The sequence below is a fragment of the Crinia signifera genome, chromosome 5 (genome assembly GCF_055691185.1).
Source record: "Crinia signifera chromosome 5, ASM5569118v1, whole genome shotgun sequence".
Classification (NCBI taxonomy): Eukaryota; Metazoa; Chordata; class Amphibia; order Anura; family Myobatrachidae; genus Crinia; species Crinia signifera.
Window position 1 is genome coordinate 5,580,161 of NC_139221.1, and position 27,469 is coordinate 5,607,629.

The 27,469-nt window shown below is 53.4% G+C and overlaps 1 protein-coding gene across 1 annotated transcript in view; it reads left to right on the forward strand.

Annotated features, from left to right (window-relative positions):
* LOC146079829 (uncharacterized) overlaps window positions 1-27,469 on the forward strand; it is a 49,341-nt gene that overhangs the window by 19,094 nt on the left and 2,778 nt on the right. Inside the window, exons 2-3 of the mRNA XM_083186469.1 lie at window positions 5,670-5,828; window positions 25,662-25,742. Of these exons, the coding sequence (XP_083042595.1) occupies window positions 5,670-5,828; window positions 25,662-25,742 (240 nt within the window). The remainder of the gene's footprint in view (window positions 1-5,669; window positions 5,829-25,661; window positions 25,743-27,469) is intronic.

Sequence of the window (27,469 nt, forward strand, 5' to 3'; positions counted from 1 at the left end):
CATCAAGGGCTGTTTCAAGAGTCTGGTAGAGGTGGGAAACAGCAGAGTCAGGAGAGGTAAATGTAGAAATTAGTGAGAGCTGTTGTTGCAGGGAGGTGGTAAGTTGTGGAAAATTAATAGCATTAGTATTTCTGCGGGTTAGAGTAGACTTGCATGATTTCTGTGTCAGTGAGCTTGGGGTAATGGAGGAGAGTGAGAGGGTAATGAGATTGTGATGAGAGAGAGGGAAGGGAGTGTTAGTAAAATCAGCCTGGTGAAAACAAGGTCAAGGCAGTGGCCTTCCTCATGAGTAGCGGCGTCGGACCACTGGGAGAGGCCGAGAGAGGAGGTTAGAGAGAGGAGTTTGGAAGCATGCAAAGATGGTGGACTGTCAATAGCAATATTAAAGTCACCCAGGATGATAGTGGAGATGTCAGAGGATAAGAAATGGGGGAGCCAGGCAGAGAAATCTTCCAGAAATTGAGTTTCGGGAAGCCCAGGTGGGCGATAGATAGCAGCAACACGCAGATAGAAAGGGGAAAAAACCCTAATGGAGTGAACTTCAAATGATGTAAATGTGAGTGAAGGAACTGGTGGTAGAACTGAGTATGTGAAGGCTTGTGACAGTAATATACCAACCCCACCTCCTTTAGTTACCAGGCCTGGAGGTGTGATTGAGGTGGAGACCACCATGTGACAGTGCTGCAGGCGAGGCTGTGTCTGATTGTGTGACCATGTTACAGTAACCAGGCCTGGAGGTGTGAGGTGGAAACCACCATGTGACAGTGCTGCAGGCGAGGCAGTGTCTGATTGTGTGACCATGTTACAGTAACCAGGCCTGGAGGTGTGTGTGAGGTGGAGACCACCATGTGACAGTGCTGCAGGCGAGGCTGTGTCTGATTGTGTGACCATGTTACAGTAACCAGGCCTGGAGGTGTGTGTGAGGTGGAAACCACCATGTGACAGTGCTGCAGGCGAGGCAGTGTCTGATTGTGTGACCATGTTACAGTAACCAGGCCTGGAGGTGTGTGTGAGGTGGAGACCACCATGTGACAGTGCTGCAGGCGAGGCAGTGTCTGATTGTGTGACCATGTTACAGTAACCAGGCCTGGAGATGTGAGTGAAGTGGAAACCACCATGTGACAGTGCTGTAGGCGAGGCCGTGTCTGATTGTGTGAGCCAGGTTTCTGTAACTGCCAGCAGGTTGAAGTTGTGAGAGATAATGAGGTCATGGATGGATGTTAATTTATTGCAAACAGAGCGTGCATTCAATAGGGCACATTTAAGTTGTTTGGAGTGTGGTGGGAGGCATGTGATATTTATGAGGTTAGCCGAATTTCTAGGCATACAACCAGTAAACTCTGAGTGGGACAGGTGGTTTGGGCCTGGGTTTGGTGATATGTCACCAGCTAATAAGATTAGAAAGGAGAGATAGATAAAGGTGGATGTTTGTGTTTTTTGTATTGTTGGTGGGATGTGGATGTGAAAGTACAAGTAGAGAGGTAAGTAAAGAGCTCATGACTGTTTAGAAGAGGGGAGTGAATAATGGAAGAGGCAATGTGCACAGAGTGGTGAGTGTCAGGGAGATTATAGGATGGTTGGAGTTTGGTGAGTATTCCATGTAATGTAATGAGAAGTAGCATTGTGGTGAGCATGATGTGATTGTGTGTATGTTAGAGACAGGGTTACGTAGAGTGGATAAGTATAGTAATAATGTGTAATAAGTATTGTATTTACCTTGCTTGATGTTGTACAATGTTTTTCACTGTTCGTTATGAGTAATTCCTACTTTGTAATTTCTACTTAGTAGATTTCTAAATTATAGAACTGCCCTCTATGTGAACAGATATACCACCAGGTCTAAGTAGGAGAGCCAACAGCTAAGTGTCACATGACCAGCTAATCAAAGGACACAAATTAGCCTGGGTTAAATAAACACTAGCCAAAAATATACTCCATAAAACTGCCTCAGTGACCACAGCTTCAAAGAGGTAATGCAAAGGCTAGAAACACATTAACAATACGACACTGGTTATGCAATGGGCAAAATACAGATTATCAATTTATAGTGATTTTAAGATACTAATTTAAATCACATACATTGTATAATTACTGCAATGGGCTCATGGGAGTTTTTGCAGAGCAGACTGCTGGGACTTGTAGTGCTCACCAATTTAAATCACATACCCGTGAGAAGAGAAATAAACAGAAGATCAGTCCATATTCAGGGAAATTCATGCAGGATAACTGTTCTTTATGAGTAATTCATAAAGAACAGTGCTGCTCCGCCTCCCGAATGCCGCTATTGGCCGCCTTGCGGCTCCTGATTGGCCGCTAGGCCGCAAGCCGGCCAATAGCGGCATTCGGGAGGTGGAGCCGCACGATGTACACAAACACCGTGCGGCTTCTACTGTCCGGGCTGATTTCGGGTGTCGGTTTGTTTTTTTGCCAAGACCCTTACCTGGACTACATCGCCCTGGGACAGGTGAGTATGGTTTCCTTCCACAGCTTCCTCCATGGATTTCGTCGGATCCGGACGCCATCGCCGACAGCGACGTCGACTTGAAGAAGGACGTCGACATGGATCCAGAAGACCGCCGACACAGGACCAGAAGATGACACAGGACCAGGGCTACCTACGGAAAGAAGATAGGTAAGTATTAGTATGTGTGGGCTTTGTATGTGTCACGGACCCACCGGTCGCCTGCTCCGATACGTCAATCTGAGCAGCTCCGGCCGTGACTGGGGTTCACTTAGGACACTCGGGTCCTTTCCTTGAGGTACACTGCCACCAGCCAAAACCTGATTTTAGCGCTTGAAACTGCGCAAGGGGCGGCTTGGCTCGCACCTGACCGCACAATACAATATACAAATGGTTACACGCTGGAGCGTTCTCTTCTGAGGCTAATGAGTCTTAAGAACACAGAACCAGGACTGAGAATATGTATTATTTATTCCTAGAAATACTACAGAGCTTTAGAAAATAGTTACAAGATTTTACAATGATTTTAAAAGTACACACGAGTTTAAATGCAATTTCAGAAATAAAATAAAAAGGGAAAAATGACAGAACCGTAGCTTACACTTAAGTACCAATCCTGACGTGGGGGGGTTCTCCACAAGAAATCTCTGGTCGCTTACAGCCTGTTTGCTAGACCCCCAGGTAGTGACACTGACTATAGGGAGAAGGGTCTTAGTTATACCTTGAAGACTCCCTCATCCCTCCCACCCTTGGGATTTTTAACCATTCCCTTGCTGAGCCTACTGAAGGTCCCTAGATATAGGATCTTTCCCATAAAGAATTTGTCCCTGCTTTGAAGTAGATTTTATACATTCCTCAAGTGATAAGAGGTAATTTAGTGGAGGGCCAGAGCAACTTTGGCCGGTTGGCTGGACACTATTGCTCTCCCCCCCAATCTGGTTTATGAGGGGTCTCAGATCTTATCTTACATCCTAACTCCAGAGGAGTCCACAGATGGCTACACTCCCTGGGTCACCAATAGTCCACACACATAATACATGACATGTTCTGATCTCCCACATAATAATCACAGGCGGCATGATTTTACCCAACATACCAGACATACATTGATTGAACAGATAATCATAACAGGAGGCATACGTTAGTTTGATCGATCACCTGATCTGATCGTTACAGTATGTATTAAAGTTTTATTTTAAGTATGTGTCAGTGTGTTTTATTGTACTATTTTTAATACTGTGGCACTACAAGACCCAGCGGGCCCTTTAATGCCCCACAGGCTGGGACTTGTGGTTCTCCAAGTCCCAGCTTGCGGGGGAGGCTTGCTGGGACTCATAGTGCCCCAGTATTAGACAATAGTTTAATCTTTTTTTTACACCACTATCAGCTCGATGCCCACCGCCCAGGGGCATCGAGGACAGCACCAGGCTCCAGCCTGGTCAGGTAAGTCCTGGAGGGGGGGACCCCTTTATTGGGGGGGTCCCCACTCCCCCAGGACCCCTGGCCAGGCTGACCGGTCAGAGGGCTGAATGCTTTGGCCGGGGGGACTTGTATAAAAAGTCTCCCCCCGGCTGTGGCATTACCCTGCTGGCTGGTTGTGCCTGGGGCTGGTTCTTGAAATACGGGGGACCCCTAGTCATTTTGTCCCCCGTATTTTGGGAACCAGCCCCGGACCTGGAGCCTGGGGCTGGTTGTTAAAAATCGGGGAACCCCTATTTGTCGGGTTCCCTGATTTTTAATTACTGGCCCGGCTCCTTCAGCCTGGTGCTGGTTATAGCTGTGGGGGGGGACCCCACGCCGTTTCTTTTTATTTATTTATTTAATTTTTCTATTTTTTTTACACACTGCAGCCTGCACGGATCTGACTGATCCGTGCAGACTGCCAGAAACATTTGTATTAGCGGCCGTATATATGTGCCGCTAATACGAATGGTTACACCATCGGAGGGTTACAAAGCAGTCGTATCTGACTGCTTTGTAATTTCCCCTCCGGAACACGACTTTGCATACGACTAAAACAGTCGTATGCAGCCGTAGGGGAAATACCAATACGAAAAACTAGGTTTTTCATATTGGTAAATTTCCCCCATAATATCCATATATGTGACAGTATATATGTCAGTATTATTAGCACCTGGGAGTTACGTTCCCTTGTCCCGTATACAGTCACAGTGTGGGTGACGTATAATATCCGTATATGTGACAGTATATAGGTCAGTATTATTAGCACATGGGAGTTACGTTCCCTTGTCCTGTATACGGTCACAGTGTGTGGGTGATGTATAATATCCGGATATGTGACAGTACTATAGGTCCAGGGCCGGCTAGGCATTTGTCTAGGGCGCCGGCCACTGGAGGGCGGCATTTTGCCCCCCCCCCCTGCCGCCCGGGTACTTGTCCTACGGCGCTGTGTATTTAAATCTGGCGGCGGAGGCAGCGGGGGTCCCTGCAGTCCATTAGAAATAACGAGCGCTATCCGCCGGGCTATGCGGAAGCGCTTCTGTTGTGAAAACACTGGTAGCACGGCGTACGCTGATCTCAGCCAATCAGCGTGCTGCCAGTGTTTTCACAACAGAAGTGCTTCCGCATAGCCCGGCGGATAGCGCTCGTTATTTCTAATGGACTGCAGGGACCCCCGCTTCCTCCGCCGCCAGATTTAAATACACAGCGCCGCAGGACAGGTACCCCCCCCCCCCCCCCGGCACCGGGGCGCCCCCACCCCGACTCGCCTGGGGCGCTCCTGTATAGGTCAGTATTATTAGCACCTGGGAGTTACGTTCCCTTGTCCTGTATACTGTCACAGTGTGTGGGTGATGTATAATATCCGTATATGTGACAGTATATAGGTCAGTATTATTAGCACATGGGAGTTACGTTCCCTTGTCCTGTATACTGTCACAGTGTGTGGGTGATGTATAATATCCGTATATGTGACAGTATATAGGTCAGTATTATTAGCACCTGGGAGTTACGTTCCCTTGTCCTGTATACTGTCACAGTGTGTGGGTGATGTATAATATCCGTATATGTGACAGTATATAGGTCAGTATTATTAGCACCTGGGAGTTACGTTCCCTTGTCCTGTATGTGGGTGACTTTGTCACAGTGTTCCCTTGTCACAGTGTGTGGGTGACTTCTGATATCCGTATATGTGACAGTATATAGGTCAGTATTATCCTGCATCTCACCGCTCTCCTCTCCTTTGCAGGGTACTGCCTCATACGGGGGTCGCCCCAGGCATCACATAGGACGTCTATTTCCATGGCTGAGCAGGCCCCCGAGGTTCCAAATTATGTTTACCTCAGCCTGGACGCAGTATCCAGCCGCCGACACAACCCATGCCGACAGAGGCAACTCTAACAACATGGTACGTTCTCTTTATTATTATTATCATTTTATTTATAAGGCGCCAAGTGTTTCGCAGCGCCGTACAAAGGAACAATACAGGGAGACAAAGCTTGGCATAACATTGAATACATAACAAAAATACAGTACAAATAAAGAGCGCCACAGATCAATACACATTACAGCTTAAATATAAGTAGTGAGGACTCAATCAACATACAACTAGAGGCTTGAGGTCAATGATGGAGAGGAGTATGAAGATGGTCACTGAGTGTTGGAGTATAGGAGAGCTGTGAGTGACATGTGAAGAGAAGTGGGCTTTGACAACAGGAGGGAAGAGGGCCCTGCTCGGAGGAGCTTACAATCTAGTAGGAAGGGGAGACAGACAGATTACATGAGGTGCAAGCGAGTGGGTGGTGGTTAGATAGCAGGATGTAAACAGGCAAGGGGTCGGAGAACCAGCTGGTTTATGCAGTGGAAGGGTACACTTTGATGAATAGGTGAGTTTTCAGTGCACGTTTGAAGCTTTGCAAGGTCGGGGAGAGTCTAATGGAGCGAGGGAGTGCGTTCCACTGAAGGGGTGCAGCACAGGCAAAGTCCTGTACTCTAGCATGGGAAGCAGTGATCAGGGTGGAGGAGAGACGACAGTCGTCAGCTGACCGTAGAGGGCGGGAGGGTGTATGAATGGAGATGAGGTTAGAGATATATGGAGCAATGGAATTAGAGATGGCCCTGTATGTGAGTGTGAGGCGTTTGAAGAGGATTCTGTAGGGGAATGGAAGCCAGTGCAGATTTTGTTGAAGGGGAGTGGCAGAATTAGAGCGGCGGGAGAGGAAGATAAGCCTGGCTGCAGCATTGAGGACAGATTGGAGAGGAGCCAATTGGGATCGAGCGACGCCGGTAAGGAGAGTATTGTAGTAGGTTGAGTCGTGAGATGACCAATGAGTGGATGATCAGCTTAGTTCACCATTCCCTGACCACTCACTGTGTCTCATCCTTACCGACCACTAACTGCCAAACTGCGCCTCATCCTCACTGACCACTCACTGCGCCTCATCCTCACTGACCACTCACTGCGCCTCATCCTCACCGACCACTCACTGTGCCTCATCCTCACTACATAGAGACATAGACTGTGACGGCAGATAAGAACCACTTGGCCCATCTAGTCTGCCCCTTTATTAAATATGTTACCTCAAACCATATTTGATCCTTATTTTTTTGACTGGCCTCATCCTCACCACCCCCCGCCACCTCCCTCTGGTACCATACGAGGTGATACATGTGAGCACATCCCCTCCCCCCCCGCCGCCTCCCTCTGGTACCATGCGAGGGGATACATGTGAGCACATCCCCCCGCCACCTCCCTCTGGTACCGTGCGAGGTGATACATGTGAGCACATCCCCCGCCACCTCCCTCTGGTACCATGCGAGGTGATACATGTGAGCACATCCCCCGCCACCTCCCTCTGGTACCGTGCGAGGTGATACATGTGAGCACATCCCCCGCCACCTCCCTCTGGTACCGTGCGAGGGGATACATGTGAGCACATCCCCCCGCCACCTCCCTCTGGTACCGTGCGAGGGGATACATGTGAGCACCTCCCCCCGCCACCTCCCTCTGGTACCGTGCGAGGTGATACATGTGAGCACATCCCCCCGCCACCTCCCTCTGGTACCGTGCGAGGTGATACATGTGAGCACATCCCCCCGCCACCTCCCTCTGGTACCGTGCGAGGTAAAACATGTGAGCACATCCCCCCCGCCACCTCCCTCTGGTACCTTGCGAGGTGATACATGTGAGCACATCCCCCGCCGCCTCCCTCTGGTAAAGTGCGAGGGGATACATGTGAGCACATCCCCCCGCCACCTCCCTCTGGTACCGTGCGAGGTGATACATGTGAGCACATCCCCCGCCACCTCCCTCTGGTACCATGCGAGGTGATACATGTGAGCACATCCCCCGCCACCTCCCTCTGGTACCGTGCGAGGTGATACATGTGAGCACATCCCCCGCCACCTCCCTCTGGTACCGTGCGAGGGGATACATGTGAACACATCCCCCGCCACCTCCCTCTGGTACCGTGCGAGGGGATACATGTGAGCACATCCCCCCGCCACCTCCCTCTGGTACCGTGCGAGGGGATACATGTGAGCACATCCCCCGCCGCCTCCCTCTGGTACCGTGCGAGGGGATACATGTGAGCACATCCCCCCACCACCTCCCTCTGGTACCGTGCGAGGGGATACATGTGAGCACATCCCCCGCCACCTCCCTCTGGTACCATGCGAGGTGATACATGTGAGCACATCCCCCGCCACCTCCCTCTGGTACCGTGCGAGGTGATACATGTGAGCACATCCCCCGCCACCTCCCTCTGGTACCGTGCGAGGGGATACATGTGAGCACATCCCCCCGCCACCTCCCTCTGGTACCGTGCGAGGGGATACATGTGAGCACATCCCCCCGCCACCTCCCTCTGGTACCGTGCGAGGTGATACATGTGAGCACATCCCCCCGCCACCTCCCTCTGGTACCGTGCGAGGTGATACATGTGAGCACATCCCCCGCCACCTCCCTCTGGTACCGTGCGAGGTGATACATGTGAGCACATCCCCCGCCACCTCCCTCTGGTACCGTGCGAGGTGATACATGTGAGCACATCCCCCCAGCCACCTCCCTCTGGTACCGTGCGAGGTGATACATGTGAGCACATCCCCCGCCACCTCCCTCTGGTACCGTGCGAGGTAAAACATGTGAGCACATCCCCCCCGCCACCTCCCTCTGGTACCTTGCGAGGTGATACATGTGAGCACATCCCCCGCCGCCTCCCTCTGGTAAAGTGCGAGGGGATACATGTGAGCACATCCCCCCGCCACCTCCCTCTGGTACCGTGCGAGGTGATACATGTGAACACATCCCCCGCCACCTCCCTCTGGTACCGTGCGAGGGGATACATGTGAGCACATCCCCCCGCCACCTCCCTCTGGTACCGTGCGAGGGGATACATGTGAGCACATCCCCCCGCCGCCTCCCTCTGGTACCGTGCGAGGGGATACATGTGAGCACATCCCCCCGCCACCTCCCTCTGGTACCGTGCGAGGGGATACATGTGAGCACATCCCCCGCCACCTCCCTCTGGTACCGTGCGAGGTGATACATGTGAACACATCCCCCGCCACCTCCCTCTGGTACTGTGCGAGGGGATACATGTGAGCACATCCCCCCGCCACCTCCCTCTGGTACCGTGCGAGGGGATACATGTGAGCACATCCCCCCGCCACCTCCCTCTGGTACCATGCGAGTGGATACATGTGAGCACATCCCCCCCACTGCCACCTCCCTCTGGTACCATGCGAGGGGATACATGTGAGCACATCCCCCGCCGCCGCCCTCTGGTACCGTGCGAGGTGATACATGTGAGCACATCCCCCCCGCCGCCACCTCCCTCTGGTACCATGCGAGGGGATACATGTGAGCACATCCCCCCCGCCGCCACCTCCCTCTGGTACCATGCGAGTTGATACATGTGAGCACATTCCCCGCCGCCTCCCTCTGGTACCGTGCGAGGGGATACATGTGAGCACATCCCCCCGCCACCTCCCTCTGGTACCGTGCGAGGTGATACATGTGAACACATCCCCCGCCACCTCCCTCTGGTACCGTGCGAGGGGATACATGTGAGCACATCCCCCCGCCACCTCCCTCTGGTACCGTGCGAGGTGATACATGTGAGCACATCCCCCCGCCACCTCCCTCTGGTACCGTGCGAGGGGATACATGTGAGCACATCCCCCCCGCCACCTCCCTCTGGTACCATGCGAGGGGATACATGTGAGCACATCCCCCCGCCACCTCCCTCTGGTACCATGCGAGGGGATACATGTGAGCACATCCCCCGCCGCCTCCCTCTGGTACCGTGCGAGGTGATACATGTGAGCACATCCCCCCCGCCGCCACCTCCCTCTGGTACCATGCGAGGGGATACATGTGAGCACATCCCCCCCGCCGCCACCTCCCTCTGCTACCATGCGAGGGGATACATGTGAGCACATCCCCCCTGCCGCCACCTCCCTCTGGTACCATGCAAGTTGATACATGTGAGCACATTCCCCGCCGCCTCCCTCTGGTACCGTGCGAGGGGATACATGTGAGCACATCCCCCCGCCACCTCCCTCTGGTACCGTGCGAGGTGATACATGTGAACACATCCCCCGCCACCTCCCTCTGGTACCGTGCGAGGGGATACATGTGAGCACATCCCCCCGCCACCTCCCTCTGGTACCGTGCGAGGTGATACATGTGAGCACATCCCCCCACCACCTCCCTCTGGTACCGTGCGAGGGGATACATGTGAGCACATCCCCCCCGCCACCTCCCTCTGGTACCATGCGAGGGGATACATGTGAGCACATCCCCCCCGCCACCTCCCTCTGGTACCATGCGAGGGGATACATGTGAGCACATCCCCCCGCCACCTCCCTCTGGTACTATGCAAGGGGATACATGTGAGCACATCCCCCCCGCCACCTCCCTCTGGTACCATGCGAGGGGATACATGTGAGCACATCCCCCGCCGCCTCCCTCTGGTACCGTGCAAGGTGATACATGTGAGCACATCCCCCCCGCCGCCACCTCCCTCTGGTACCATGCGAGGAGATACATGTGAGCACATCCCCCCCGCCGCCACCCTCTGGTACCATGCGAGGGGATACATGTGAGCACATCCCCCGCCGCCTCCCTCTGGTACCGTGCAAGGGGATACATGTGAGCACATCCCCCCCGCCGCCACCTCCCTCTGGTACCATGCGAGGGGATACATGTGAGCACATCCCCCCCGCCGCCACCTCCCTCTGGTACCATGCGAGGGGATACATGTGAGCACATCCCCCCCGCCGCCACCTCCCTCTGGTACCGTGCAAGGTGATACATGTGAGCACATCCCCCCCGCCGCCACCTCCCTCTGGTACCATGCGAGGGGATACATGTGAGCACATCCCCCCCGCCACCTCCCTCTGGTACCATGCGAGGGGATACATGTGAGCACATCCCCCGCCGCCTCCCTCTGGTACCGTGCAAGGTGATACATGTGAGCACATCCCCCCCGCCGCCACCTCCCTCTGGTACCATGCGAGGGGATACATGTGAGCACATCCCCCCCGCCGCCACCTCCCTCTGGTACCATGCGAGGGGATACATGTGAGCACATCCCCCCCGCCGCCACCTCCCTCTGGTACCATGCGAGGTGATACATGTGAGCACATCCCCCCCGCCGCCACCTCCCTCTGGTACCATGCGAGGGGATACATGTGAGCACATCCCCCAGCCACCTCCCTCTGGTACCATGCGAGGGGATACATGTAAGCACATTCCCCCCCCCCCCCCCCCCCCGCCACCTCCCTCTGGTACCATGCGAGGTGATACATGTGAGCACATCCCCCCGCCACCTCCCTCTGGTACCATGCGGAGTGATACATGTGAGCACATCCCCCCGCCACCTCCCTCTGGTACCATGCGAGGTGATACATGTGAGCACATCCCCCCGCCACCTCCCTCTGGTACCGTGCCTGGGGATACATGTGAGCACATCCCCCCACCACCTCCCTCTGGTACCGTGCGAGGGGATACATGTGAGCACACCCCCCCCCCGCCACCTCCCTCTGGTACCGTGCGAGGGGATACATGTGAACACATCCCCCCGCCACCTCCCTCTGGTACCATGCGAGGGGATACATGTGAGCACATCCCCCGCCGCCGCCCTCTGGTACCGTGCGAGGTGATACATGTGAGCACATCCCCCCCGCCGCCACCTCCCTCTGGTACCATGCGAGGGGATACATGTGAGCACATCCCCCCCGCCGCCACCTCCCTCTGGTACCATGCGAGTTGATACATGTGAGCACATTCCCCGCCGCCTCCCTCTGGTACCGTGCGAGGGGATACATGTGAGCACATCCCCCCGCCACCTCCCTCTGGTACCGTGCGAGGTGATACATGTGAACACATCCCCCGCCACCTCCCTCTGGTACCGTGCGAGGGGATACATGTGAGCACATCCCCCCGCCACCTCCCTCTGGTACCGTGCGAGGTGATACATGTGAGCACATCCCCCCGCCACCTCCCTCTGGTACCGTGCGAGGGGATACATGTGAGCACATCCCCCCCGCCACCTCCCTCTGGTACCATGCGAGGGGATACATGTGAGCACATCCCCCCCGCCACCTCCCTCTGGTACCATGCGAGGGGATACATGTGAGCACATCCCCCGCCGCCTCCCTCTGGTACCGTGCGAGGTGATACATGTGAGCACATCCCCCCCGCCGCCACCTCCCTCTGGTACCATGCGAGGGGATACATGTGAGCACATCCCCCCCGCCGCCACCTCCCTCTGGTACCATGCGAGGGGATACATGTGAGCACATCCCCCCCGCCGCCACCTCCCTCTGGTACCATGCGAGGGGATACATGTGAGCACTTCCCCCAGCCACCTCCCTCTGGTACCATGCGAGGGGATACATGTAAGCACATTCCCCCCCCCCGCCACCTCCCTCTGGTACCATGCGAGGTGATACATGTGAGCACATCCCCCCGCCACCTCCCTCTGGTACCATGCGAGGTGATACATGTGAGCACATCCCCCCGCCACCTCCCTCTGGTACCATGCGAGGTGATACATGTGAGCACATCCCCCCGCCACCTCCCTCTGGTACCGTGCCTGGGGATACATGTGAGCACATCCCCCCACCACCTCCCTCTGGTACCGTGCGAGGGGATACATGTGAGCACACCCCCCCCCGCCACCTCCCTCTGGTACCGTGCGAGGGGATACATGTGAACACATCCCCCCGCCACCTCCCTCTGGTACCATGCGAGGGGATACATGTGAGCACATCCCCCCCGCCACCTCCCTCTGGTACCGTGCGAGGTGATACATGTGAGCACATCCCCCCCCGCCACCTCCCTCTGGTACCGTGCGAGGTGATACATGTGAGCACATCCCCCCGCCACCTCCCTCTGGTACCGTGCGAGGTGATACATGTGAGCACATCCCCCCCGCCACCTCCCTCTGGTACCGTGCGAGGTGATACATGTGAGCACATCCCCCCCGCCGCCACCTCCCTCTGGTACCATGCGAGGTGATACATGTGAGCACATCCCCCCCGCCGCCACCTCCCTCTGGTACCATGCGAGGGGATACATGTGAGCACATCCCCCAGCCACCTCCCTCTGGTACCATGCGAGGGGATACATGTAAGCACATTCCCCCCCCCCCCCGCCACCTCCCTCTGGTACCATGCGAGGTGATACATGTGAGCACATCCCCCCGCCACCTCCCTCTGGTACCATGCGAGGTGATACATGTGAGCACATCCCCCCGCCACCTCCCTCTGGTACCATGCGAGGTGATACATGTGAGCACATCCCCCCGCCACCTCCCTCTGGTACCGTGCCTGGGGATACATGTGAGCACATCCCCCCACCACCTCCCTCTGGTACCGTGCGAGGGGATACATGTGAGCACACCCCCCCCGCCACCTCCCTCTGGTACCGTGCGAGGGGATACATGTGAACACATCCCCCCGCCACCTCCCTCTGGTACCATGCGAGGGGATACATGTGAGCACATCCCCCCCCGCCACCTCCCTCTGGTACCGTGCGAGGTGATACATGTGAGCACATCCCCCCCGCCACCTCCCTCTGGTACCGTGCGAGGTGATACATGTGAGCACATCCCCCCGCCACCTCCCTCTGGTACCGTGCGAGGTGATACATGTGAGCACATCCCCCCCGCCACCTCCCTCTGGTACCGTGCGAGGTGATACATGTGAGCACATCCCCCCCGCCACCTCCCTCTGGTACCGTGCGAGGTGATACATGTGAGCACATCCCCCCCCGCCACCTCCCTCTGGTACCGTGCGCGGTGATACATGTGAGCACATCCCCCCGCCACCTCCCTCTGGTACCGTGCGAGGTGATACACGTGAGCACATCCCCCCCGCCGCCTCCCTCTGGTACCGTGCGAGGTGATACACGTGAGCACATTCCCCCCGCCACCTCCCTCTGGTACCGTGCGAGGGGATACATGTGAGCACATCCCCCGCCACCTCCCTCTGGTACCGTGCGAGGTGATACATGTGAGCACATCCCCCGCCACCTCCCTCTGGTACCGTGCGAGGTGATACATGTGAGCACATCCCCCCCCGCCGCCTCCCTCTGGTACCGTGCGAGGTGATACATGTGAGCACATCCCCCCGCCACCTCCCTCTGGTACCGTGCGAGGGGATACATGTGAGCACATCCCCCCCGCCACCTCCCTCTGGTACCATGCGAGGGGATACATGTGAGCACATCCCCCGCCACCTCCCTCTGGTACCGTGCGAGGGGATACATGTGAGCACATCCCCCGCCACCTCCCTTTGGTACCGTGCGAGGTGATACATGTGAGCACATCCCCCCCCCCCCCCCGCCGCCTCCCTCTGGTACCGTGCGAGGTGATACATGTGAACACATCCCCCCGCCGCCTCCCTCTGGTACCATGCAAGGGGATACATGTGAGCACATCCCCCCCGCCACCTCCCTCTGGTACCGTGCGAGGGGATACATGTGAGCACATCCCCCCCGCCACCTCCCTCTGGTACCGTGCGAGGTGATACATGTGAGCACATCCCCCCCCCGCCACCTCCCTCTGGTACCGTGCGCGGTGATACATGTGAGCACATCCCCCCGCCACCTCCCTCTGGTACCATGCGAGGTGATACACGTGAGCACATCCCCCCCGCCGCCTCCCTCTGGTACCGTGCGAGGTGATACACGTGAGCACATTCCCCCCGCCACCTCCCTCTGGTACCGTGCGAGGGGATACATGTGAGCACATCCCCCGCCACCTCCCTCTGGTACCGTGCGAGGTGATACATGTGAGCACATCCCCCGCCACCTCCCTCTGGTACCGTGCAAAGTGATACACGTGAGCACATCCCCCCCGCCGCCTCCCTCTGGTACCGTGCGAGGTGATACACGTGAGCACATTCCCCCCGCCACCTCCCTCTGGTACCGTGCGAGGGGATACATGTGAGCACATCCCCCCGCCACCTCCCTCTGGTACCGTGCGAGGGGATACATGTGAGCACATCCCCCCGCCACCTCCCTCTGGTACCGTGCGAGGGGATACATGTGAGCACATCCCCCCGCCACCTCCCTCTGGTACCGTGCGAGGGGATACATGTGAGCACATCCCCCCCGCCACCTCCCTCTGGTACCATGCGAGGGGATACATGTGAGCACATCCCCCCGCCACCTCCCTCTGGTACCGTGCGAGGGGATACATGTGAGCACATCCCCCCGCCACCTCCCTCTGGTACCATGCGAGGGGATACATGTGAGCACATCCCCCCGCCACCTCCCTCTGGTACCGTGCGAGGGGATACATGTGAGCACATCCCCCGCCACCTCCCTTTGGTACCGTGCGAGGTGATACATGTGAGCACATCCCCCCGCCACCTCCCTCTGGTACCGTGCGAGGTGATACATGTGAGCACATCCCCCCCGCCACCTCCCTCTGGTACCATGCGAGGGGATACATGTGAGCACATCCCCCGCCACCTCCCTCTGGTACCGTGCGAGGGGATACATGTGAGCACATCCCCCGCCACCTCCCTTTGGTACCGTGCGAGGTGATACATGTGAGCACATCCCCCCCCCCCCGCCGCCTCCCTCTGGTACCGTGCGAGGTGATACATGTGAACACATCCCCCCGCCGCCTCCCTCTGGTACCATGCAAGGGGATACATGTGAGCACATCCCCCCCGCCACCTCCCTCTGGTACAGTGCGAGGGGATACATGTGAACACATCCCCCAACAAGTGGCTGAAGGGGAGAGAACTCATTCGATATCACCGATTGTCTAATGATTTCTCTCCTCTCTCAACAGACTTTTATTTCTGTGTATGTTCGCCGAAGAGGGGGCGGGTGATGTCATGTGACGTTATCACCCGCCCCCAGCAGGCATCGGCCCGCCCCCGTTCCCAGGGAACGCCCAGCACTTTATAGGAACATTAGCTTAGACTGAATTCTTTCTGAAGGAGATCATTTGCTGGTCGGCGGCCCCTGAAAGATCTCCCTCCCCTGAGCTGCATGGGAGGGGGGTGTGTTCTCGTACATCCCCTCACATGGTACTGAGGGGATTCTGCACCAGGGGGTGGGCGTCGGCTGGGCGCTAAGCAGCTAGCGACCATGTGTATGGGGGCCGTAATACACAGATACTGTCAGTAAAAGGGTGTTGCTTCTATTAGCCCCACCCTCTACCTAACAATAAGCCACTAGGACCTAAGGATACCTTTCCGCCGGATTCAGTATGAAATCCCGGCATTCAAAATCCCGACTGCCGAAATCCCGACAAGGGGGGACGTGGATCGCCCCCCCTTGCGGGCTCGCTGCGCTCGCCACCCAGCGGGCCCGGTGCCTCGCTACGCTCGGCACGCTATTTTATTCTCCCTCCAGGGGTGTCGTGGACACCCCTGGAGGGAGAACGTGTCGGGATTTTGGCGGCCGAGATTCTGGCGTCGGGATTCTGAACGCCGGGATCCCGACCGCCGGGATTTTAACTGCATCCCCTTTCCACCAACTGCTTTATATATATATATATATATATATATATATATATATATATATATATATACAGTATATACATACATACATACATTATATATATATATATATATATATATATATATATATATATGTCAGTCATGTGAGTCAGAGGCTCCACCCAGCGTTACAGCTTCAGACACACTTTGAATAACAGATGTAGCCAAATATATAAGATATATATATATATATACACTGGCTCCTAGAGATCCTGTGATGCTTGGCATAGTTTACATTAAGAGGCTGTTAAGACTGCTAGACAGTTTTTTGTGCACTTTTGGATTGATTTAAGTCTGCTGAGGACTATCTTTTCCCTAAATTGGAGAGACCTCCCTTTTTTCCAAAAACTGAAGCCGATTTGAGTCTGGTGAGGACCACCCCCACCTTTTTTCCCCAAATTGGAGAGTCCCTCCCCAAAAACTGAAGCTGCATACCTCCTACAGTAATAGGAGAGACCGCGGGTAGAATCCTCGTGTGAATCCACATTTACCAATTCTGTGAGACTAAGATCACTCTAAGGTGGTGGGATACAACAGAACATCTGTAACTCTATTAAATAAATTATATTCTGAGAAAACCTTCCCCCGCCTAACTGCTGGTGGTTATTCCATTAAAAAACTTTGAGAGACTTTAATATCAAACAAAGGATATATATCCCTTACTTCGATTGGTTCATCGCCCCTGATGAAGTCCCAAGGGACGAAACGCGTTGGGCAGCGGATCTGAACTATATGTGGCATATATATATAAAAACTGCGAAATGAAAACTGAATACTGGATTTGTACCTTGTAATAAATGTTACTTGTTTTTATTTAAGTTTTATCTGACTCATTGTATGTAAAGCCACAGAGTGGTATATTTAGCGCACCCCTATCTTCTCTTTCTTTATCCTATCTAAACCTGTGCCTTTATTTAACAGCAAGGTACGATAGAGGTGCTGCTCTTAAAGCGCATTATTGGGGCCACATCTTTTTTTTTTGTCATATATATATATATATATGTATATGTATATACATATATACATATACATACACATATACATATATATATATATATATCTATTATATATTTGGCTACATCTGTCACTCAAAGTGTGTCTGAAGCTGTAACCCTGGGTGGAGCCTCTGACTCACACGACTGACTCACATGACAGAGAACCAGCCCAGTGAGCCCACAGACAGTGCCAGACACCCTCTGCCTCTCCATGTTACACAGCAAAGACACAGCTGCTCACCAGACACACCAGGTGAGCGCCCCCCACCTCCATACCTCCCAACATGACCCTCTCCAGGAGGGACAGAATGCTCTGTTTGTGGACTTCCATCTTAATTTATGATTGTCATCACCTGTTTTAAACAGGGTAATTGGTAAGAAAGGTGGTTAAGCACAGGTGATGGTAATCCATAAATTAAGAAGAAAGTCCAGAAACAGAGCAATGCGTCCCTCCTGGAGAGGGTCATGTTGGGAGGTATGCACCTACCTTCCCCCCCCCCCCCCCATTAAATGGCACATGCAAAACACTGACATGGCTATGGTCGACAATAAAAAAGGTTGACAAGATTTATTTTTCACTTTTTCCATGTTTTCATATTCATTCTCATGTGTCGACATGGACACCAATGAAGTGCCACACTTATGTCAACATTTACATGTGTTGACCTTTCTGTGTTGATTTTTTCTTGTGGCGATTCGCGGCACCCCCGCGACCCCCCTCCCGCGATTTGCAGCACACCCCCCGCAATTCGCGGCACCCACGGTGATTCCCGCAATTCGCGGCCCCACCCCGTTACACCCCCCCTCCTGCGATTCGCGGCACCCCGCGACCCCCCCTCCCGCGATTCGCGCCAACCCCCGGGCCCCCCCTCACAAGGTTCACGGTGCCCCCCACGACCCCCCCAACCGCGATTCCCCACCCCTGACCCCCCCTCCTGTCATTGCGGCAACCCCCTGCCCCCGCGATCCACCCTCCCGCGATTCACTGCAACCCCCCGCGCCCCCCCCCCACGATTCGCGGCACCCACCCCCCCCGCGACCCCCCTCCCGCAATTCACGGCATCCACCAACGACCCCTCCTCCCGTGATTCGCGGACACCCCTCACCTCCTCCCTCCCCCCCCACCCCCGCGCGCAATTCAAAGCAACCCCAGGATTTAAATGGCACATGCACGGCTATGGTCGACAATGAAAAAGATTGACATGAGTTTTTGAAGATTTATTTTTCTTTTTCTGAATGTTTTCATATTCATTCTCATGTGTCGGCATGGACACCGATTAAGTGCCACACTTATGTCAACATTTACATGTGTTGAACTTTCTGTGTTGATTTTTTCGTGTAGCAATTTTTTTCCAGTGACAACTATCAACTATGTGCACGTCAACCTACACATCATCAACCATTTCTTTGTATAATATATAACACCTGTTCTGTTTTACTGTAGGTGTTTTAAGTCAGATCTTTTACTGCTACTATTACTGTTATGTAAATGCATTCTGAATGACAGCAACATCCTACCATCCTTCTACAACAATATATAACCAACTAGGTGATTCATCGCGCCCCGTGCCCCCCCCTCCCGCAATTCACAGACCCCCTCGCACAATTCACGCCCCCTCCCACGCTTTGTGGACCCTCGCCCTCTCCCGCGATTCGCCGACACCTGCGCCCCCTCCCTCCCTTGATTCACGGCACCCCCGCGCCCCTCCGGCAATTCACGGCACCCCTAAGCCCCTTTTTAGTCCTCCGTATACTCACACACCCCTATCACTACCCAGCTTCCTGCTCTCCTGAACCGTAACTTCCACCACTGGGGAGTCGCTGACGCTGTTTTGCCCACATGCCCTTATCATGCCTCATAGCCCAGCCTCCTGCTCTCATGCACCCGAACTCCCACCCAGTAGGAGGAGACACTGACTAAGGGCCACCATCCTGTACTCCTGTAGTGCCACGCTGGACCCTCACCCACTGGCAGAAGCTGCACAGTATCTCCCACCCTCCTCTTTAGTCCCCCTTATGCCCACACACCCCTATCACAACCCAGCCTCCTGTTTTCCTGTGTCGTGACCTCCGCCATTGGGGAGCCGCTGACTCAAAAACACCCTACTATACTATTGCACACACACACAGACACACACCTAAACAACACGCACACACACCCCACACCCACAAATGACACTGTACCCTCCACACTATCAATGTACATCTTACTCTGTAATTTGTGAACATTTGTATATGAGAAAGATGGTTAGAATTGTATGAAAGATGGCCTGTATTGCAACTTCAGTTATAGGTGAAATGTGTTAAATAGAGAGCATATGATGTGGAAGGGGGCTGTATTGTTTTGTTTAATTAAAAAGCGGTTACAGAGTAAGATGTACATTGATAGTGTGGATGGTACAGTGACATTTGTGGGTGTGGGGGGGGGGGCTGTGTGTGCATGTTGTTTAGGTGTGTGTGTGCAATAGTATAGTAGGGTGTTTCTGAGTCAGTGGCTCCCCACTGGCGGAGGTTAGGACACAGGAAAACAGGAGGCTGGGTAGTGATAGGGGTGTGTGGGCATAAGGGGGACTAAAGAGGAGGGTGGGGGACACTGTGCAGCTTCTGCCAGTGGGTGAGGGTCCAGCATGGCAGCACAGGAGTACAGGATGGTGGCCCTGAGTCAGTGTTTCCTCCTACTGGGTGGGAGTTAGGGTGCATGAGAGCAGGAGGCTGGGTGGTAAAGCATGATAGGGGAATGTGGGCAACACAGGGTGAGCGGGTCCCCACTAGCGGAAGTTACGGGGCAGGAGAACAGGAGGCAGGGCATTGATAGAGGTGTGTGGGCATGAGGGGTAGTTAAGGCTTTTGGCTGTTGCAGAGTAGGGATGGGCATTGGTGCAGACGCCATCGATGGTTGGCATTGATGGTGATTTTGCACCATGCCATCGATAGTAGTAAAATATTACTTGGATAACCATCGATTGTTGTTGCGGGAGGGGGGCGAAGGGGTCCGTGAATTGCGGGAAGTGGGGGTCCGCAAATTGAGGGAGGGGGGTTGTGGGGGTCAGTGAATCGCAGGAGGGGGGTCACGGGGGGTGCAGCAAATCGCGGGGGGGGGGTCACGAGGGCCCGCGAATCGGGGGGGGGGGGGCGCGAATCAGCGAATCACGGTAGTAGTAGTAGTAGTACGTTTATTTATAAGGCGCCACAAAGTGTCCGCAGCGCCGTACATAGCAAACAAAAAAAAAAAAAAAATTACAAGGTAACGTACAGGGTGTGTAGAAAGATACAGTATAAATAGGGGTATAGCTGGTAGAACTAAAATCAGCATCAGTTCAGAAGTAGGTGTCAAAATAGTCAAGGAGACCGAAGATGAAGTAGAGGAAGGGAAGAACAGGACAGGAGCACAGGTGAGGTAATGAGGTAGGGTGAGTACGTGAGGAAGGAGGGCCCTGCTCATAAGAGTTAACATACTAAAAATAGGTGGGTGGACGAACGAAATACAATAGGATAAGTAGGAACGGAGGGGAACGGAGGCAGGATAGGAGGATCAAAAGAGGTTAGGAGGAGGGATAGGCTAGTCGAAAAAAGTGGGTTTTGAGGGAGCGCTTGAAGGAGGTAAGGGAATCAGATAGCCTGATGGGTGGCGGGAGGTTGTTCCAGTGCAGGGGGGCAGCGCGAGAGAAATCTTGGACACGGGAGTGGGAGGAGGTGATTAGGTGAGAGGTCAGTCGGCGGTCAGCGATGGAGCGAAGAGGACGGGAGGGAGTGTGGATAGAGATCAGTGAAGAGAGGTAGGGAGCTGTGGAGGAGGAGAGAGCCTTGTAGGTGGTGGTGAGGAGTTTAAAGAGAACTCGGAAAGGAATGGGGAGCCAGTGAAGAGATAAACAGAGGAGGGAGGCGGAGGTAGAGCGGCGGGAGAGGAAGATGAGCCTAGCAGCAGCGTTAAGAATGGATTGGAGAGGTGCGAGGCGGGTGAGAGGTAGCCCAGAGAGAAGGATGTTGCAGTAGTCAAGGCGGGAGATGACAAGAGAGTGAATGAGAATTTTGGTCGCGTCAGTGGAGAGGAATGGTCTGATGCGTGAGATGTTGCGTAGGTGAAAGCGGCAAGACTGTGAGAGAGCACGAATGTGGGGGGTGAAAGAGAGGGAGGAGTCAATGATGACACCGAGGCAGCGCGTTTGGTCGGTGGACGTGATCTCGGTTTCACCAATGCTGATGGAGATAGTGGGAGAAGAGGGGATGTTCGGGGGATGGAAGATTAGAAGTTCAGTTTTAGCCATGTTTAGTTTCAGGAAGCGTTGGGTCATCCAGGCTGAGATGGCCGTGAGGCATTCGGAGACCTTGGACAGAAGTGATGGGGATAAGTCGGGGGAGGAGAGATAGATTAGGGTATCATCAGCATAAAGGTGGTAATGAAAACCATAGGAGCTGATGAGGGTGCCCAGAGAGGTGGTGTAGAGGGAGAAGAGGAGAGGGCCAAGGACTGACCCTTGGGGAACACCGACTGGCTGGGGGGTAGTAGGAGAGGAGGAGCTCGGAGTGGAGACGGAGAAGGAGCGATCGGAGAGGTATGAGGTGAACCAGGAGAAGACCGTGCCAGTAATGCCAAAGGAGCGGAGGGTGTTAAGCAGGAGAGGGTGGTCAACAGTGTCAAAGGCAGCCGACAGATCAAGCTGGATGAGGATAGAGAAGAGGCCTTTGGATTTAGCCGATAGTAGATCGTTAGTGACTTTGGTCAGGGCAGTTTCAGTGGAATGTAAAGGGCGGAACCCGGATTGGAGGGGGTCTAGAATGGAGTTAGCAGTAAGGTGGCTTAGGAGACGATTATAGGTCAGACGTTCTAGGAGTTTGGAGGCAAAAGGGAGGAGGGAGATGGGCCTGTAGTTGGATGGAGAGTTGGGGTCCAGATTTGTTTTTTTTTGAGAATTGGGGAGACAAGAGCGTGTTTGAAGGAGGAAGGGAAGATCCCAGAGGATAGGGAAAGATTAAAGAGGTGAGCCAGGTGAGAGCAGACTGATGGACTGAGACGACGGATAATATTGGAGGGGATAGGATCAAGCGGGCAGGTGGAGGGAGAAGCGGATTGAAGGATAGAGTGGACTTCAGCAGCAGTGGTGGGGTAAAATGAGGACAGGGGTTGGAAGGAGGGGAGTGGAGATGTAGGAGGGGAGGAGGGAGAGGGTGAGGTCATGGCAGCAGTGATGGCAGTCCTGAGAGAGGAGATTTTGGTTGAAAAGTAGGTAGCAAAATCAGCGGCTACGATGGAAGACGGAAGAGCTGGAGGAGGGGGGGAGAGCAAGGAGTTGAAGGTGGCGAAAAGCCTGCGGGGATTGGATGATTGGGAAAGGATGAGGGACTTAAAGTAGGATTCCTTGGCCAGAGCAAGGGCAGAGCTGAAGGAGGAAAGAATTAATTTGAAATGGAGATAATCCGCAAGGGAGCGTGATTTCTTCCAGAAGCGCTCAGCAGTGCGAGAGCACTTTTTAAGGAATCGGGTGATAGGTGAGTGCCACGGTTGGGGGTTGGAGCATCGAAGGGGGATAGAGGAGGGAGGGCAGGCAGAGTCCAATGCCGAAGATAGGGTGTCATTATAGAGGGAGGCAGCGAGGTTCGGGCAGGACATGAGGGCGATTGGGGCGAGAAGAGGACACAGCGTGTTTGAGAAGGCAGCAAGATCAAGTGTGTTGACGTTATGCCGTGAGACAATGCGCTTGGGAGGGGGGGTGGGAGAGGGGGAAGCAGTGAGGGAGAAGGAGATGAGGTGATGGTCAGAAAGAGGAAAAGCTGAGATAGTGTAGTCAGTAAGGGAACAAGAGCGAGAGAAGACGAGATCGAGGGAGTGTCCTTGGATGTGGGTGGGAGAGGTAGTCCACTGAGATAGGCCAAGAGAGGAGCAGAGAGAGAGGAGTTTGGAGGTGCCAGGATCAGCGGGGTTATCCAAGGGGATGTTAAAGTCACCAAGAATGACAGATGGCAGGTCAGAGGAGAGGAAGTGTGGAAGCCAGGCGGCGAAGTTGTCAAGAAATTGGGAGATAGGGCCAGGGGGGCGGTAGATTGCAGCAACACGGAGGTGGTAGGGGTAGTATAGACGGATAGAGTGAGACTCAAAGGAGGAGAAAAGGAGAGAGGGTTCAGGGTGAATGACACTGTGGGTGCATGAGGCTGAGAGGAGAAAACCCACACCGCCACCTTGGCGACCGTCAGGCCTGGGAGTGTGAGAGAAAGAGAGGCCACCGTGGGAGAGAGCAGCTGGAGAGACAGAATCAGAGGTGGAGAGCCAGGTCTCGGTGATAGCAAGGAGGTGGAATGCTCTAGAGATGAATAGGTCATGGATGGCAGGGAGTTTGTTGCAGATGGATCTGGCGTTCCATAGTGCACAGGAAAGAGGGGGGGTGGGTTGTGTATTTATGTGGATAAGGTTTTTGGGATTGCAGAAGCGAGGGGGGGTCATTGGGAGGGTGAGGGTGCGGGGGCGAGTGGTCAGGATAGGTATGGGATGGGAGGGGGGAGGAGCAGTTGGAGAAAGTGAAGTTGAGAGATTAACAGCCATGAGGAACCGAAGGTGAGAGGGTAGGTTAGTGAAAGCAGACAGAGGGATTTGGGAGGACAGACAGCGTCTGTAGTAAATTTGGTAGAAAACAGAGTGAGAGAGAAGGTAACAGGCAAGGAACTACTGTCAGAGAGGAGACCAGTGGGTAAAATCAGGTTGATTGAGTAATCCAATTAAGTATGAAACAACAACAAGTGAGAGGATGAAGGGAACAGAGAAGGTCAGAAGTGAGGCAAATGTGAGCAGGCGTGAAGAGGGAAACAGAGTGCAATAAATGTGTGGCAAAGATAAGAGAAAATAATAGTGAATGAGTAAAAATGACATACAATGTTGGAAAAATATAGATACAATGAATTAAGTGTCAAAATTGAGCAACAGGTTACAATAGGATAGAAAGAAGATAAATCTATTACAATAAAACAGAATATGAAAATTTAGACTGTGTTCAAACTCACCTTTTTCAGTATTCTAACTCACCTGCTTCAGTTTCCAACTCACTTAAGTAATCAAGCTTCACTTTAGTAATGCAAGCTTTCCTCTCAATGAGCGAGCTCCCAAATGAGCTCTGCCCCTCCTTATATAGTATGTCAGGCCCCTGTTACACTCAGCTCCTCCCCCTAATCTTCCTTGACACCTAGATTTAGCTCCTCCTCCTAGTATCTGTTCACACCTAGTAACAATACACTATACAGATACAGGCACAACCAAAATCACACTCAGATTTCTCCCTCAAAATTACAGTCTCTATATAGAAAGACAGATAAAGAATACAAGACAGACAGAATGCAAGATAACTCACCTGCTTCAGTTTCCAACTCACTTAAGTAATCAAGCTTCACTTTAGTGATGCAAGCTTTCCTCTCAATGAGCGAGCGGTAGGGGGGGTCGCGGGGGGCGGTTTATGTGTGTGTGCCGTGAATCGCGGGAGGGGGGCCGCGAATCTTGGAAGGGGGGCACAGGGTGGGCTGCAAATCGCAGGAGGGGGCGCGGGGGCCCACGAATCGCTGGAGGGGGCATGGAAATTGCGGGTGGGGTCCGCAAATCGCTGGAGGGGGGGCGTGTGGGCCCGCGAATCGCGGGAGGGGGCATGGAAATTGCGGGTGGGGTCCGCAAATCGCTGGAGGGGGGGCGTGTGGGCCCGCGAATCGCGTGAGGGGGCCATAAATCGCGGGAGGGGGGGCTCGCAAATCACGGGTGGGGGCAGCACAAAATCACAGGAGGGGGGGCCCGTGAATCGCGGGAGGGGGCGTGGGGGGGGCCCGCAAATCGCGCGTGGGGGCCGCAAGTCGAGCGAGGGGTGCCCCGAATCATGGGAGGGGGGGACCCCGCAAATCGCATGGGGGCACGAATCGCTGGAGGCACGGGGGTCCGGATGCTGGCAGAGGGGAGGGTGCAGGCTGACCTGCCGCTCATCTGGTGGCTGTGGAGTAATGGTGGATGGTGGGCGTATACTGTATCCCTGGCCGGGCGGGGGGAGGTGATGTCAAGGGGGTGGTGTATCCCGCTGGGCGGGAACGTTATACACATAGAACACTGGTCTTTTCCCTAGGGGGGGCGGGTTTGTGTATCCCGCTGGGCGGGAACTTTATATACACAGGGGATAAGTGACAGATCTGGCTAAATATATGAGATATACATATACACTTGTACTATGTTACTGTAATGTTCTCTGTCCCTGCAGATTGTGAGGACATGTTCTGCGTACCTGAATGACCAGCAACCACTGAAGTACACGCTGACGTGTAACAATGTAACACGTGAGGTACAGGTGTCTCTATTCTCCAATAACCCCTTATAGCACCCACATACAGGAACCTCCCAACTCCACCATATTGGTCTCTTGGGGAAAGGCAAGGCCACACAATAACCCAAATTAAATCTACACCACACAGCAGTGTCAGTTTGGAACATTACACTACAAAGTTCTGTCCCTTATGAACACTACCCTGCACAGTAGTGATCATTTTACACATTAGATCACACAGTAGTGCCCCTTATGAACACTACACTGCACAGTAGTGCCCATTATACACATTAGATCACACAGTAGTGCCCCTTATGAACACTACACCGCACAGTAGTGCCCATTATACACATTAGATCACACAGTAGTGCCCCTTATGAACACTATACTGCACAGTAGTGCCCATTATACACATTAGATCACACAGTAGTGCTCCTTATAAACATAATACTGCACAGTAGTGCCCATTATACACATTAGATCACACAGTAGTGCCCCTTATAAACACTATACTGCACAGTAGTGCCCATTTTACATATAAGATCACACAGTAGTGCCCCTTATAAACACTACACTGCACAGTAGTGCCCATTATACACATTAGATCACACAGTAGTGCCCCTTATGAACACTACACTGCACAGTAGTGCCCATTATACACATTAGATCACACAGTAGTGCCCCTTATGAACACTACACTGCACAGCAGTGCCCATTATACACATTAGATCACACAGTAGTGCCCCTTATGAACACTGCACAGCAGTGCCCATTATACACATTAGATCACACAGTAGTGTCCCTTATGAACACTACACTGCACAGTAGTGCCCATTATACACATTACATCACACAGTAGTGCCCCTTATAAACATAATACTGCACAGTAGTGCCCATTATACACATTCGATCACACAGCAGTGCTCCTTATAAACATTATACTGCACAGTAGTGCCCATTATACACATTAGATCACACAGTAGTGCCCCTTATGAACACTACACTGCACAGTAGTGCCCATTATACACATTAGGTCACACAGTAGTGCCCCTCATTTAAATTATCATGCACAGTAGTGTGGTATTTACATTACAATGAACAGCAGTGCCCCTTATGAACACTACACTGCACAGTAGTGCCCATTATACCACACAGTAGTTCCCGTTATTCACATTACACTTCCCAGTAGTGTCTGTTTTTCAGATCACACCGCACAGTAGTGTCCATTATTAACATTACAGCACAAAGTAGTACCCGTTATTAACATTACACCGTTCAGTAGTGTCTGTTATTCATACAACACGTCACAGTAGTGTCCTGTATACACATTACACAGCCTATAGTGCCTGATATTTACATTACACCACATATTAAGTGTCTTTTAAACATTATAATGCAAAGTAGTGCCCATTATACACGTTACACCACACAGTAGTTCATGTTATTCACATTATACTGCACAGCAGTGTCCTTTATTCCCATTACACTGCACAAATGTGCCCATTATTTATATTACAGCCCTCTGTGTGGTGTCCTGTATTCACATTATACCACACAGTAGTTCATGTTGTTCACATTATACTGCACAGTTGTGCCCATTATTTATATTACAGACCGTTATTCTCATCACACCTCACAATAGTGGCCTGTATTTACATTATACAGCCCGGTAGTGTTTTTTAATCACATTATACTGCACAGTAGTGCCCGTTATTTACATCCACCACACAGTAGTTCCCAGGGCC